The sequence below is a fragment of the Topomyia yanbarensis genome, chromosome 1, assembly GCF_030247195.1.
Source record: "Topomyia yanbarensis strain Yona2022 chromosome 1, ASM3024719v1, whole genome shotgun sequence".
Classification (NCBI taxonomy): Eukaryota; Metazoa; Arthropoda; class Insecta; order Diptera; family Culicidae; genus Topomyia; species Topomyia yanbarensis.
Window position 1 is genome coordinate 175,876,751 of NC_080670.1, and position 10,332 is coordinate 175,887,082.

The 10,332-nt window shown below is 41.0% G+C and overlaps 1 protein-coding gene across 3 annotated transcripts; it reads right to left on the reverse strand.

Moving 5' to 3' along the window:
* Positions 1-714: 714 nt before the first annotated feature.
* LOC131682236 (fatty acid hydroxylase domain-containing protein 2-like) lies at positions 715-9,575 on the reverse strand. 3 transcript variants are annotated; one of them, XM_058963598.1, is made up of 3 exons: positions 9,497-9,575; positions 1,058-1,688; positions 715-991 (listed from the first exon to the last, which is right to left on the reverse strand). In XM_058963598.1, the coding sequence occupies exons 2-3, from the start codon at positions 1,639-1,641 to the stop codon at positions 823-825; spliced, it is 753 nt and encodes a 250-aa protein (XP_058819581.1). In that variant the 5' UTR covers positions 1,642-1,688; positions 9,497-9,575; the 3' UTR covers positions 715-822. The 3 variants fall into 3 exon arrangements, with proteins under 3 accessions (XP_058819581.1, XP_058819572.1, XP_058819588.1); XM_058963589.1 differs by having other exon boundaries at positions 9,279-9,550; XM_058963605.1 differs by lacking the exon at positions 9,497-9,575 and adding an exon at positions 8,950-9,090.
* Positions 9,576-10,332: the final 757 nt, after the last annotated feature.

The following is a 10,332-nucleotide window of genomic DNA, read 5'->3' on the forward strand; positions in this document are numbered from 1 at the left end:
TGGTCGTGAAGTTGATGGTTATGTGGAGGTTCAAGGAGCATCCGAAAATAGTTCCTGTTGTGCCTTCGACGACTGGAATCGCTGAAGCTGAAATTAGAGAAGAGACTGGCCGCTATCCGAAAGTCGGTGATTCTCAGCACCTGCGAGTTTCCGAGAGGTTTTGGGACAAGATGATACAACAGTCTAGTAGAGTAGCTGTGCAAAGTTTTAATGTGTTTGGTGTGGCTTGCTTGCAAAATATGTATCCATCGAAGGATGTTCCCGATCGTGTGAATATCTAATATACTTCTACTTCCACTGTGCTCTCGGTAACGTCCACGGAAGAGAAGATTCGTGTGATCCAGGATCATCTACATTTGCGGAAGATCCCAAAAAAACATTGGAAATAAATAAAAACACGTTGACACCGAAAAATGTTCTCTAGTGCCGGATGACGTACCGATGAGTCCACTGGTGTCTCCGACAAGATTTTGTCCTGAAAACTCAATCTTCCAGCTTCCGTGTACCTCGCAGAATTAACTGCAATACAGTGTGTCTTCTGGATTAATTTAACAATCTTTTTTTAGATCTAATCAGGAAAAGTATCGACAATCGGTGCAAGTCATTAAGCTTGCAGGCAAATAATGAAAATATTTACAAAAATAGCTGTGAGGGAAATCCGCATATTGCTCAAATTTGTCTCATACGTTACTACCACAATGCGAAACTCAACAGTAAATCAGTCAAACATGTGTGTCTATATTATAAAAGCATTCCATACAACATAATATCAGTAGTACTATCATATTATTTCAGACCGAAATCTAGCATAAGAACTGGTGATCATTCACGCTTCTTAACAGAAACTTGATCCGAATCGGGATGAATCTCCCGCACCGGAACGAACTTGGTTAAAATATAGTCCCGTTCGGATTGCTTCGAGCTCATGAACAAACTGTTGGTTCCGTGAAGCCAGTCCAGTACCCCGAGTACTCCGTAGCATTGGGTAAACCTGAAAAATATAACGACAGTTATCGGTGCGATATTTTGATGACACCCACAAAATAAATCAACTTACTTCAAATGATGAAAATCATGCTGCTCTGGACTCGGCAGAAACGGTAAATGATAGCCGGAGTGCACGTGAAGCGTGTTCGAAATAGCCAACGTAAACCACAGCCAGGCGACGGCAATGTGGCATCCAGTAGCCCAAACTCCGACCCCGATCGGAAGCAAATTGCTCACCAGGTTCTCGATCGGGTGCGAGTACATGGCGGTAATAGCAATCGGAGCTGTCCACTCGTGATGCTGCTTGTGGATGTACTTGTAAATACGGCCGTCATGCAGTAACCTGTGGCTGTAGTAGAAACCGAATTCTTCGATTACGATACAGACCGCCAGTTGCCAGACGACCGTCGGGAAGGTTGGTAGTTGGCGAATTGTTTCCTGGGTTTGTGGACCAATCAGGTAGAACAGGCCAATCAGCATGGGTATTCCGGTGCAAACTTGATTGAACAGAACCTGTCGGATGACCTTTTTGAGCCTGTCGCTGTCCACGGGTTCGTTGGTACCCGGTTGAACTTTGTAACGACGTAGGAAGGCCGGCTGGTTGGTTATGTCGAATAGGGTGTACACGGAGCCGATGGTCCAATAGAGGATCATGGTGTAGACAAGGGTGCCGAAGACCCATAGACGGAACGGTTCATCGCCTGAAAATGGGATATGATTAAATGAATATCATTAGGTTTACTTTTAGGTAAATATTTGGCACTGGCGTCATTTCGTAAGAAATTGTTGCGACCGACTATACCCTTGGATAGCGAGTGAGTATCCCTTGAGAAGCCAGAGAACGACAGCAAAGGTATTCATCACAGTAAACTAGATAGGAAATGTAGTCACCGAAGAAAACATGATTGTTGGAAGTTACCCCGCCAGTTACAACTACATCATACAAGAAATGTAGTGCTGTTAACGTTAAATTCTTTAGCCGAAACAGAAAGCTTCGTAGCGAAGAACACCATGCAACACGACGTCGAATATGAAAACGTCAAAATACTGATCCCCGTGTATATGGACAATAAAATGACGAAAATTCGTCTACACGATTTGGCACCTAGCACAGATTATATTAAAAGACTCATGTTAAAGTATGGAGAATTTCAATCCGCCACAAACGACATTTGGAGAAACTTTTCCATGGCATTCTAAACAGTTTTCGGGTGGTTCGAATGCTAATAAACCAACCCATGCCTTCTTACTTGACTTTCGGGGGCAAGTCATCTCAAGGTCTTAACTACGGTAAGCCGTCAAAGCAAATAAAGAAAATTCATCTACTACAACCAACACTAACTAATAACCTTGGAAATCTGGTGATACATCACAGACAGCCGGTCAAAAAATAATTGCCAGACAAACAATGTTCCACGGTATCCCTAAACCGAAAGCTAATATGCCTAATGAAATGACTAACAAACTAGAAGAAGGCTATACCAGAGTCACCCAAACGCATACGAAAAACACCGAACATCTAACAGTGAAAACCAAAGCTGCTCTATCCAAGACGACATGGCAGATGGAACGATCAGCAAGCAGCAGAGGTCATGTATGCTCCCTGTTTGTGTTTCATGTAGAAGATCAGTTTAAAAATATTGCGAGCATTGGAAGCTATCTACTAATTTAAGTACTGTAAGCAAGTATCCCTATACTGGTGCTTTATAATTCAAAAAATTGCAAAAAATTGGATGCTCATTTGCCGACTAATTCTGATTCTGTAGCTCATAGGAGGCTGTTTATCGAGCGAATTCCGAGGGAACCGCCGACTCCTAACAGAAGTCGCGAGAATAATGCTAAACCTCGCGCTGCTGCAGCCGCTGTCCTTGGTGCTGCAGACATTCAGCGGTAAATTAGTGGTTGATGAGCGTTGCTATGATCCTAGAATGTCTCGGAATAAGTGACGCACTCAAAGCGATCTCACGAAATTCAATTTTGTTTCTTTCCGAGTTGGGCTTCCGAGCGAACTAAAGGATGTTGTAATCAAAGTGTCTAATTCGAGCACGATATGCAGTACCAGGACATTACTGTTAATGGAGTTTTTCACTTGTTGAACCGCGATATTCGCAAACAAAAAAGTAAAATGCACATTACGTCATTTAGCCGCATATATAATAAGCCGGCCCTAATGTGGATGCAAAAATCCCGTCATGCATCAACCTGTTATACAATTAGTCTAGTTTTACGGATATTTATTTCACTGGGCTCATAGCATGATGATATGTAAAACTTCTTCCCAGTTCGAGTATTTTAAGTTTTCTCGAGTAGTGTAAAAATACTCTATAAACTCGTAAATAAGCTTTGCGAAGTAACTCATATCAAATCATCAACAGAAAATTTTAATATCAGCATCCAATAAGCCAACACGTCTCCTTTACACAACGAAACAACCCGTGTTTATCAAATCGTCAATCGCACTCGCACTACCGCTTACCAGAGGAAACACACCGATAAATTCACCACGGTGCACCATGGACGCGCACCGTGGTGAATTTATCTGAACATGCAACTGACGCCACATATTTTTAAATAGCAAGAGAGCGCGGTTCTATTACACCAAACCACCCTATCGCCAATCCATTTATATGGCTCCGAAAGAAAGAGCTTTACGCTTTTTCTTTGGTGTATCGTTGTTGCATCTTCTGTGTATGCATGAAACTGGCACGCCACTACGTCAGTGCATCATTGGAATGAAATGCTATTAACGCCTGGTGGTAGTCATGGGATTTATTACCTACCACCGAAGAATACGAGCTTATATGAAACGTAGCAGCTGCTACGCTTACAACGTCAGAACACAATCTAACGTTTTTTCTTATGTCCCTTTTTTATACGTGTCGCTGTTCACTCGATGACAAAGGGGTAGTCCTAACAACGCTCGCTGCTTGATCAAATTATACCGACCAATCATGGATCAAATTATTACTTGCTTTCATAAAATCCATTATTTCCATTATTTTTAGTAATTGTACATCCTACGGAATGGGATACAAAATTGTTGCACATATTTCCAATCAGATATCGCAATAGTCTTAATTTTTCATTCAGTATAACGGCAGATATTCACGTTAAAAAAATCGCGTAAAATTCCGGCAGAACATTTTGAAACGGTTCTCTTATACCGAAACATTAGAAGTATTCTACTTCAAAAAGGGAAATAAGCGGGACGTCAAGTATGGAACGTAACGCCCAAACAGACATTGTTCACATCGAATTATCTGCTGCCTTAATATAAAATTAACCGCGATATCACAATTACAACAATGGAGAGATTCGACATAAATGGTTGTGTTTCCCAGTGATTTCGATCCTATCTCATTGATCAAGAGATTGCGGTTGCCTAACAATATTGCCAGGACCCCACATTCTACCTCAGAAAAATCTCAAGGAAACACTTTGAAACCGTTGATATTTCGGCTATACTTCAATGAAATGTACATCTAGACTCCACGATTGTCCTAGATGGATTACTTAACTACATTTCGTCTGATTCTCTCAATTGAAGATTGCGGATTTCTGCCAACACAAGCTACAAGTTTTTGCTGATTGGTGTAGAGCGAAACCGCAACCCCAAAGAAATACTCAGTTATCTCACTTTCGCTTGAGGATTCGATTTAACAACTACCGTTTAATAGAAACAAAAATTGAACGTGTCGGTCACGTGAAGGATCTGGGAGTGATTCGGGATTATCAACTTACTTTTAAACAACACGTCTCCTATGCAGTAGGCAAAGCGTCTCGACCATTGAGATGCATTTTCAGGATAGTCAAAAAATTTACAGATATTTATTGTTTCAAATCGCTGTATTGCTTTTAAGCCCCCCCCCCCTAGGTTGGTGGGTTTGGCGGTATTGCAAACATCATCAAACATATTTCGAGCATCAGTGCTAAAGAACCTCTAACAGATAATTGTTTTAAGATGGTTCTTGTATTACGCCTCGATAATGGTGCATCGAGGAGACCGAGAGGGCCTATGGCTTTTTTATGTTTTTTAACCCTAAAAGGGCAAGCTCAAATTGTGCCTTCAAGAAGCATCGCTCATAATAAAATCAAAGCTTCGTTTATGTTGTTTAATCAGTGAGAGAATCGAAAACCCGAAAACGCTCTATTATTTTTATTCCAAATTTCAAGTCTATTGAAACTAGAGAACTGTAATTAGCCGGGCCTCTGAGACCCCTTACCTTTTTGAGGGTTAAACAAATGCGAAGCCACATACACGCTAGCAGACGCGACAAATACGTTACATAAATAACATACAAACGCTTGAGCTTCGTTGATGCACATCTACGCCCGCGATCTCACAAACATGAAAACACTCCGCTTCGTTCACATTGAGTGAACGTTTTATCGCTTTTTAACTCATGAACCCTTACCCTCGGCTCTAGTAGCATAGTTCAATTGGACCAATCGAAAAAATGACGCTCATATCCACTAAACAACACGTTCCATGGCATGACTGGAAACTTTAGTGATACGGAGAATCTCACTCTCTTCTAGCATTCAACACGTTAACATATAAACGCTTAAGATCTTCGCGATCACCCATGCACTCTAAAGTGCACGGTCTCAAGCTGGAACCTACAAACGCCCATGTGCGCTCGCTTATGAATCGGTCACGTCCAGAAATCTCTACCCGCGGTCCTAGCAGCCTAGGTCCATGCTTTCTGTTGAACCGCCAAAAAATGATGCTCATATCCACTAGACAACATGTTCCATGGCGACATGACTGGGACCTTTGATGATATGGAAGAAATCACTCTCTTATAGCACCTGAACCGCACACTGAAAATTAAGTAGCAAACTCACGGTCCGCGTCGCCTTAACTTACAAATGCCCGAGCCGCTCGCGATGATACACAAAGACGAACAGGCAATCGCGATCATCCACGCACAACTACGCCCAAGATTTCGCAAACACAAAAACGCCCCGTTAATTTTGCGAACGCTTTCATACTTATAATCTGATTACCGCGGTCTCAAGCACACAAATAAACGCTCATTTCCGCGCGATAGTAAAGTCACTACGCCTGGACATATCTGAGCCGTACACTGAATATCACATTCAGAATCACAATTTTAGTAATTGATTCTGACGGGCAGCCCTGTCAAGACCCCAACTCTACAGTTGGGGACAACTCTCGAAAATGAAAAATCCATGACTTATATCCCTGCTGTATGAATCCTATGTATAAAAATGAGCGAAGATGTTCGTGAGGATGAACATTTGTTGAAAATGAAAACAGAGTTTAGGCCTCGTGATACATTTATCCAATTTCATCATATGAGGTACGCAGTACTGATACCAGGACCAGCACTTTGTATGTCGGACTTGCCGGAATTTCCTTTTGAAAAAACTGAATAATATACTCCACCATTACATCACATTTTCGTGATATTTTTTCAGGATTTTTTTTTAGTACAATCGATGAGAGAAATATCCGCATCAGTAGAATGATGCGTCATTATAAGGGAAATTGCGAATTCATCCATTACCCGCAAATGTGCATCCCGGTCGCAACGCCAACGGCGAAATAGATCCCGAATACATGGATGCTAACAAAGGAATTAAAATAGAGAGAGAGAGAGAGAGAGAGAGAGAGAGAGAAAGAGATGGGATTTGTTTGAGACTTCTCAGTCGTTCTCAAAGCTATCTGTGCATTGGGAGTGCTGTCCCAATTTCTATGGGATACCCTTTTTTAACGGGACTGATTTGCGAGCATGGGCAGTGCAGCCCTCACTCTTCCTACCTGGCCGCAGAAACTCAAGTACAGGTGTAGCCCACGCACGGTACACATGAAGGCCAGATCATTCCGTGTCAACGCAAATAAATCGTTGGACCATGAACTTTGTCAGCATCAACGATAATGATTCGAGCTCATACGATGCAGAAAGTGGGCTGGATATTTACAGTTAACGAAGTAGTTTAGTGACATTTTTTTTTCAAAATGACTATCGAATTGTAAGATATAATATTATTTGTTTGGGACTTTACACAAGACGTGTAGGGTTACCAACTCTAGTGAGGCTTTCACCCGGAGATTTTTACTGACATTTTTACTGATATGCTTCAAGAGAAATATGAGTAAACGCTGAAACCAGACAGAAATTTGAATCAAAATATCGCTTGACAGTTTAGAGTATTTTAAACAATTTTTATTATCTACTAAGTTGAACAGATACAAGTATATTTCTTTGAATCACTTTGTAACTCTTCAGGTTATCAATTTAGCACTGGTTGGAAAATTACCAAATTAACTCATATTGACCGTTTAGTGTTTTGTTTTGGTGAAGCATAATGTGCACCATTTGTCTGTATCGTTTACATTAAGCTGTAGATTGTTTTGCGTTTGCGCGTTTGCGAACAAATTTGTTGGTTTGGATAGGTGTAAAATTTAACTGCCACGTAAGGAATCCAAAAGCACCAGCCACTCTCGCTGTGGAGAATAAGCCGAACAAGCATTGTTCTCCTCCAAAGCAGCGCGAGAAGCACAATGCGGTGTTTTCCGGAATTCTTAGCGGAGCGCAAAGAATTCGGTTATTCGTTACTACAGTCGCTAGGGAAGTTCCAACAAAGAAACACAGCTTTCCTCTTTGGAAAACAGACGCTACATGAGCAGCCAACGAGATCACAGGAAGAACTCGTTAGAAATTGTACTATAAAAGTAAAATTGTCTGTCGTCTCAACAGACCCGGAGAAATTGATGTAAAACCCGGAGATCGCCTCTGAAAACCGGAGTCTCCGTGTGAAACCTGGAGGGATGGCAACCCTAAAGACGTGTGACCTTTTTTGATTTAGTGTCTAGCTAATGTTCAAGACGGTATGTTGTACTAGTGATGAGTCGAAATCGAAACAAAAATTCCGACTTTTTTTTTCTAAAGTGCAGTTTCAACAAAGATTAGTTTGCGAATGATGGTACTGACTGAGCACAAAAATATCATAGGATACTAGATCTGTTTCAAATAATCATCTTTTTATCAAATTGCCCTGACTTTGTTGTGCAGAGATATAGAACTGGTTTTATATGCCATTTCTTTGAACTTTTCGATCTGATTAGAACTGGTTCTCTGTATCAGTAGGAACGTTGAAGTATACTTGCAACAGCGAAGTAGTTAAAAATAAAGGCTGAGTTCCACATCGCATTATAGAAACATAACTTCGCTTGAGGTTTGTCAAAATTGAGATCACTTTTGTTCTCAAATTTGCTGTTAACTTAGAATATTACAACCTAGGTATCAGGAGTCACAAACGCACATCCAGAATTGTTCTTAATTGTCATGTAATAAACAAAGGAATTTAATCCTCAACTTGCAACAATCATTTTAACCCTGATGATAAATGATGGTTGTCGCAAATTATCAGACCCATTCTGCATTGCGCAGCCAACAAAGAGCGCAATAATCATAATGCAAATGCACTTGCACTAGTATACTAATGCGCTTCATTGCATTTTATCACCATCATTTTTTTTTGTTCGAGTAAATAACTAGGATACAAACAAATAATCGTCAAATGTGTAACACATAAGTCACTGAACAATGATTCGCAAAAGTCCATATCGACAGCTGATAAGAGATCCATTTTTCTTTTCGGTTATCGGTTCACGCGGGCTTTGACCTGCTGCTACCTTATTCGATTATCGCAAATGAATGAATAGCCCTCAATGAGTCGCACCTAATCGTTCCAAAAAAGAACAAGCCTCCTCGGTGCGTACTTTATCGCCATTAGCAATAGTCGCGTATTTACGCATTTCTCTTCGCAACAACTGGGTACTTTGCACTACGTTCTTATCAGCTTCAATTGGAGGCTACAAGTGGTTTCTCATGTTGCTTATCAAACTTCTTCGCGGAGGTCATCGCAAATAGGTTATCGATATATATTTTTCTTTCATTTGCGGAAATTTTGAACTTTAGTTTAAATTACCGTTCTTAGCACCAATGAGAAAAAAACAACCTGTTGCTATTGTGATTCATAAATACCGGCTTTGTTTACATTTTCCTTCCCAGACTCCTACGCTTCAAATGAATATCGTGCTCTTTGCCGAAGCGGCACACCGCCGCTATTTCTGTGACAACTAGATCTAATTGGAAACTGTTTCGCACATTGCGAACCTCGACCTTGATTACTGTCCTGCTTATTATTGGTACATTTCTATCACAACCACACGAAACACTGCGCAAATCCGATTCATTCATTCACTTACTACTTTTAGCATTTTAGCATTTGATCAAAACACCCACACACGGACGGACCTACGATATCCAGAAAGCGATCCCACAGCGACTGCCACAAATCACCGGAGGCACCCCAAAAGAGCCGGAAGTGTCGTGCCGGTAGATCGAAAATCTCGATGCCCGCAGACATTATGGCACTTGCTACGTTGGCGTCTTCGTCAATATCCAGAAGCGGTATCAAAATAACACACTTTCGTCTCTACGGACGATTGTTGACTACGGAATCAACTATGCACCTGTTTTGGTCTCGAACCGTTACTGGACTGGAATAGTGTGGATTGCTTGCAACCAAGTGCCAAGTATAGGAACTCGCAGTTGCGAATTCAAGATGAGTTCTCACTGATGTGATGCGATCGTGTATAGGTGGGTATGTATAATAGCAATATACGGTAAAGAGCCTATTTTGTTCATATTAGGGAGGGTTCCGCACTGTATCATTAATTACGCGGCCTGCAATCAAAAGAATGCATATAAATTGGCATTCCACATCATCGCTTTTTTTTTCTAAGAGCCAACATATAACCTATAATCTAAGAATGGTGTACTTCTGTTTGAGCACAACGAAAACTCGAATCCATTGCCCCAATTATCTCACTATTTGAGCCATTGTGTTGAACAAAGATGACAGACGCTACTCTAACGTGAAACAGCTTTAAATAGGTACGGTTATAAAATAAACAGGGCAAAAATAGACTCATTACCCTATACTGTGTTGAATCGCGATGGTTGAGTCGCTTTCGCACATGCTCTTTCACGTGCGCAAAGCGAATCGCGAAGAGGTCTACGATGATGTGAGTACAGTGAAATGATGTTGCATTATAATGAAAGGGTACCTGATCCGATGTTGGCTCACAAAGAGTTGAAGTCGATCCAAGCAGGCATCACCCTCCACTCACCCGGCCGAAATAATATTAGTTTAGTGAAGTAATTTTCGTTGTCTACTGCCAATATAAATATTTACTTCACTAATTGCTTATTCATTCATTCATACATCATTTTGCTGAGTACAAAGTATTAGCACATGAGGGTTAAGCAGATTGCGAAGAGGATCAAAAAAATTGAAACGCTTACT

Coding starts and splice junctions, on each gene's coding strand:
- LOC131682236 (XM_058963589.1), bottom strand. CDS start 9,390: ATGTCTGCGGGCATCGAGATTTTCGATCTACCGGCACGACACTTCCGG. Junction 1,689..9,278: donor TCGCTTTCTGGATATCGTAG/GTCCGTCCGTGT, acceptor TCCCATTTTCAG/GCGATGAACCGTTCCGTCTA. Junction 992..1,057: donor CATGATTTTCATCATTTGAA/GTAAGTTGATTT, acceptor TATATTTTTCAG/GTTTACCCAATGCTACGGAG.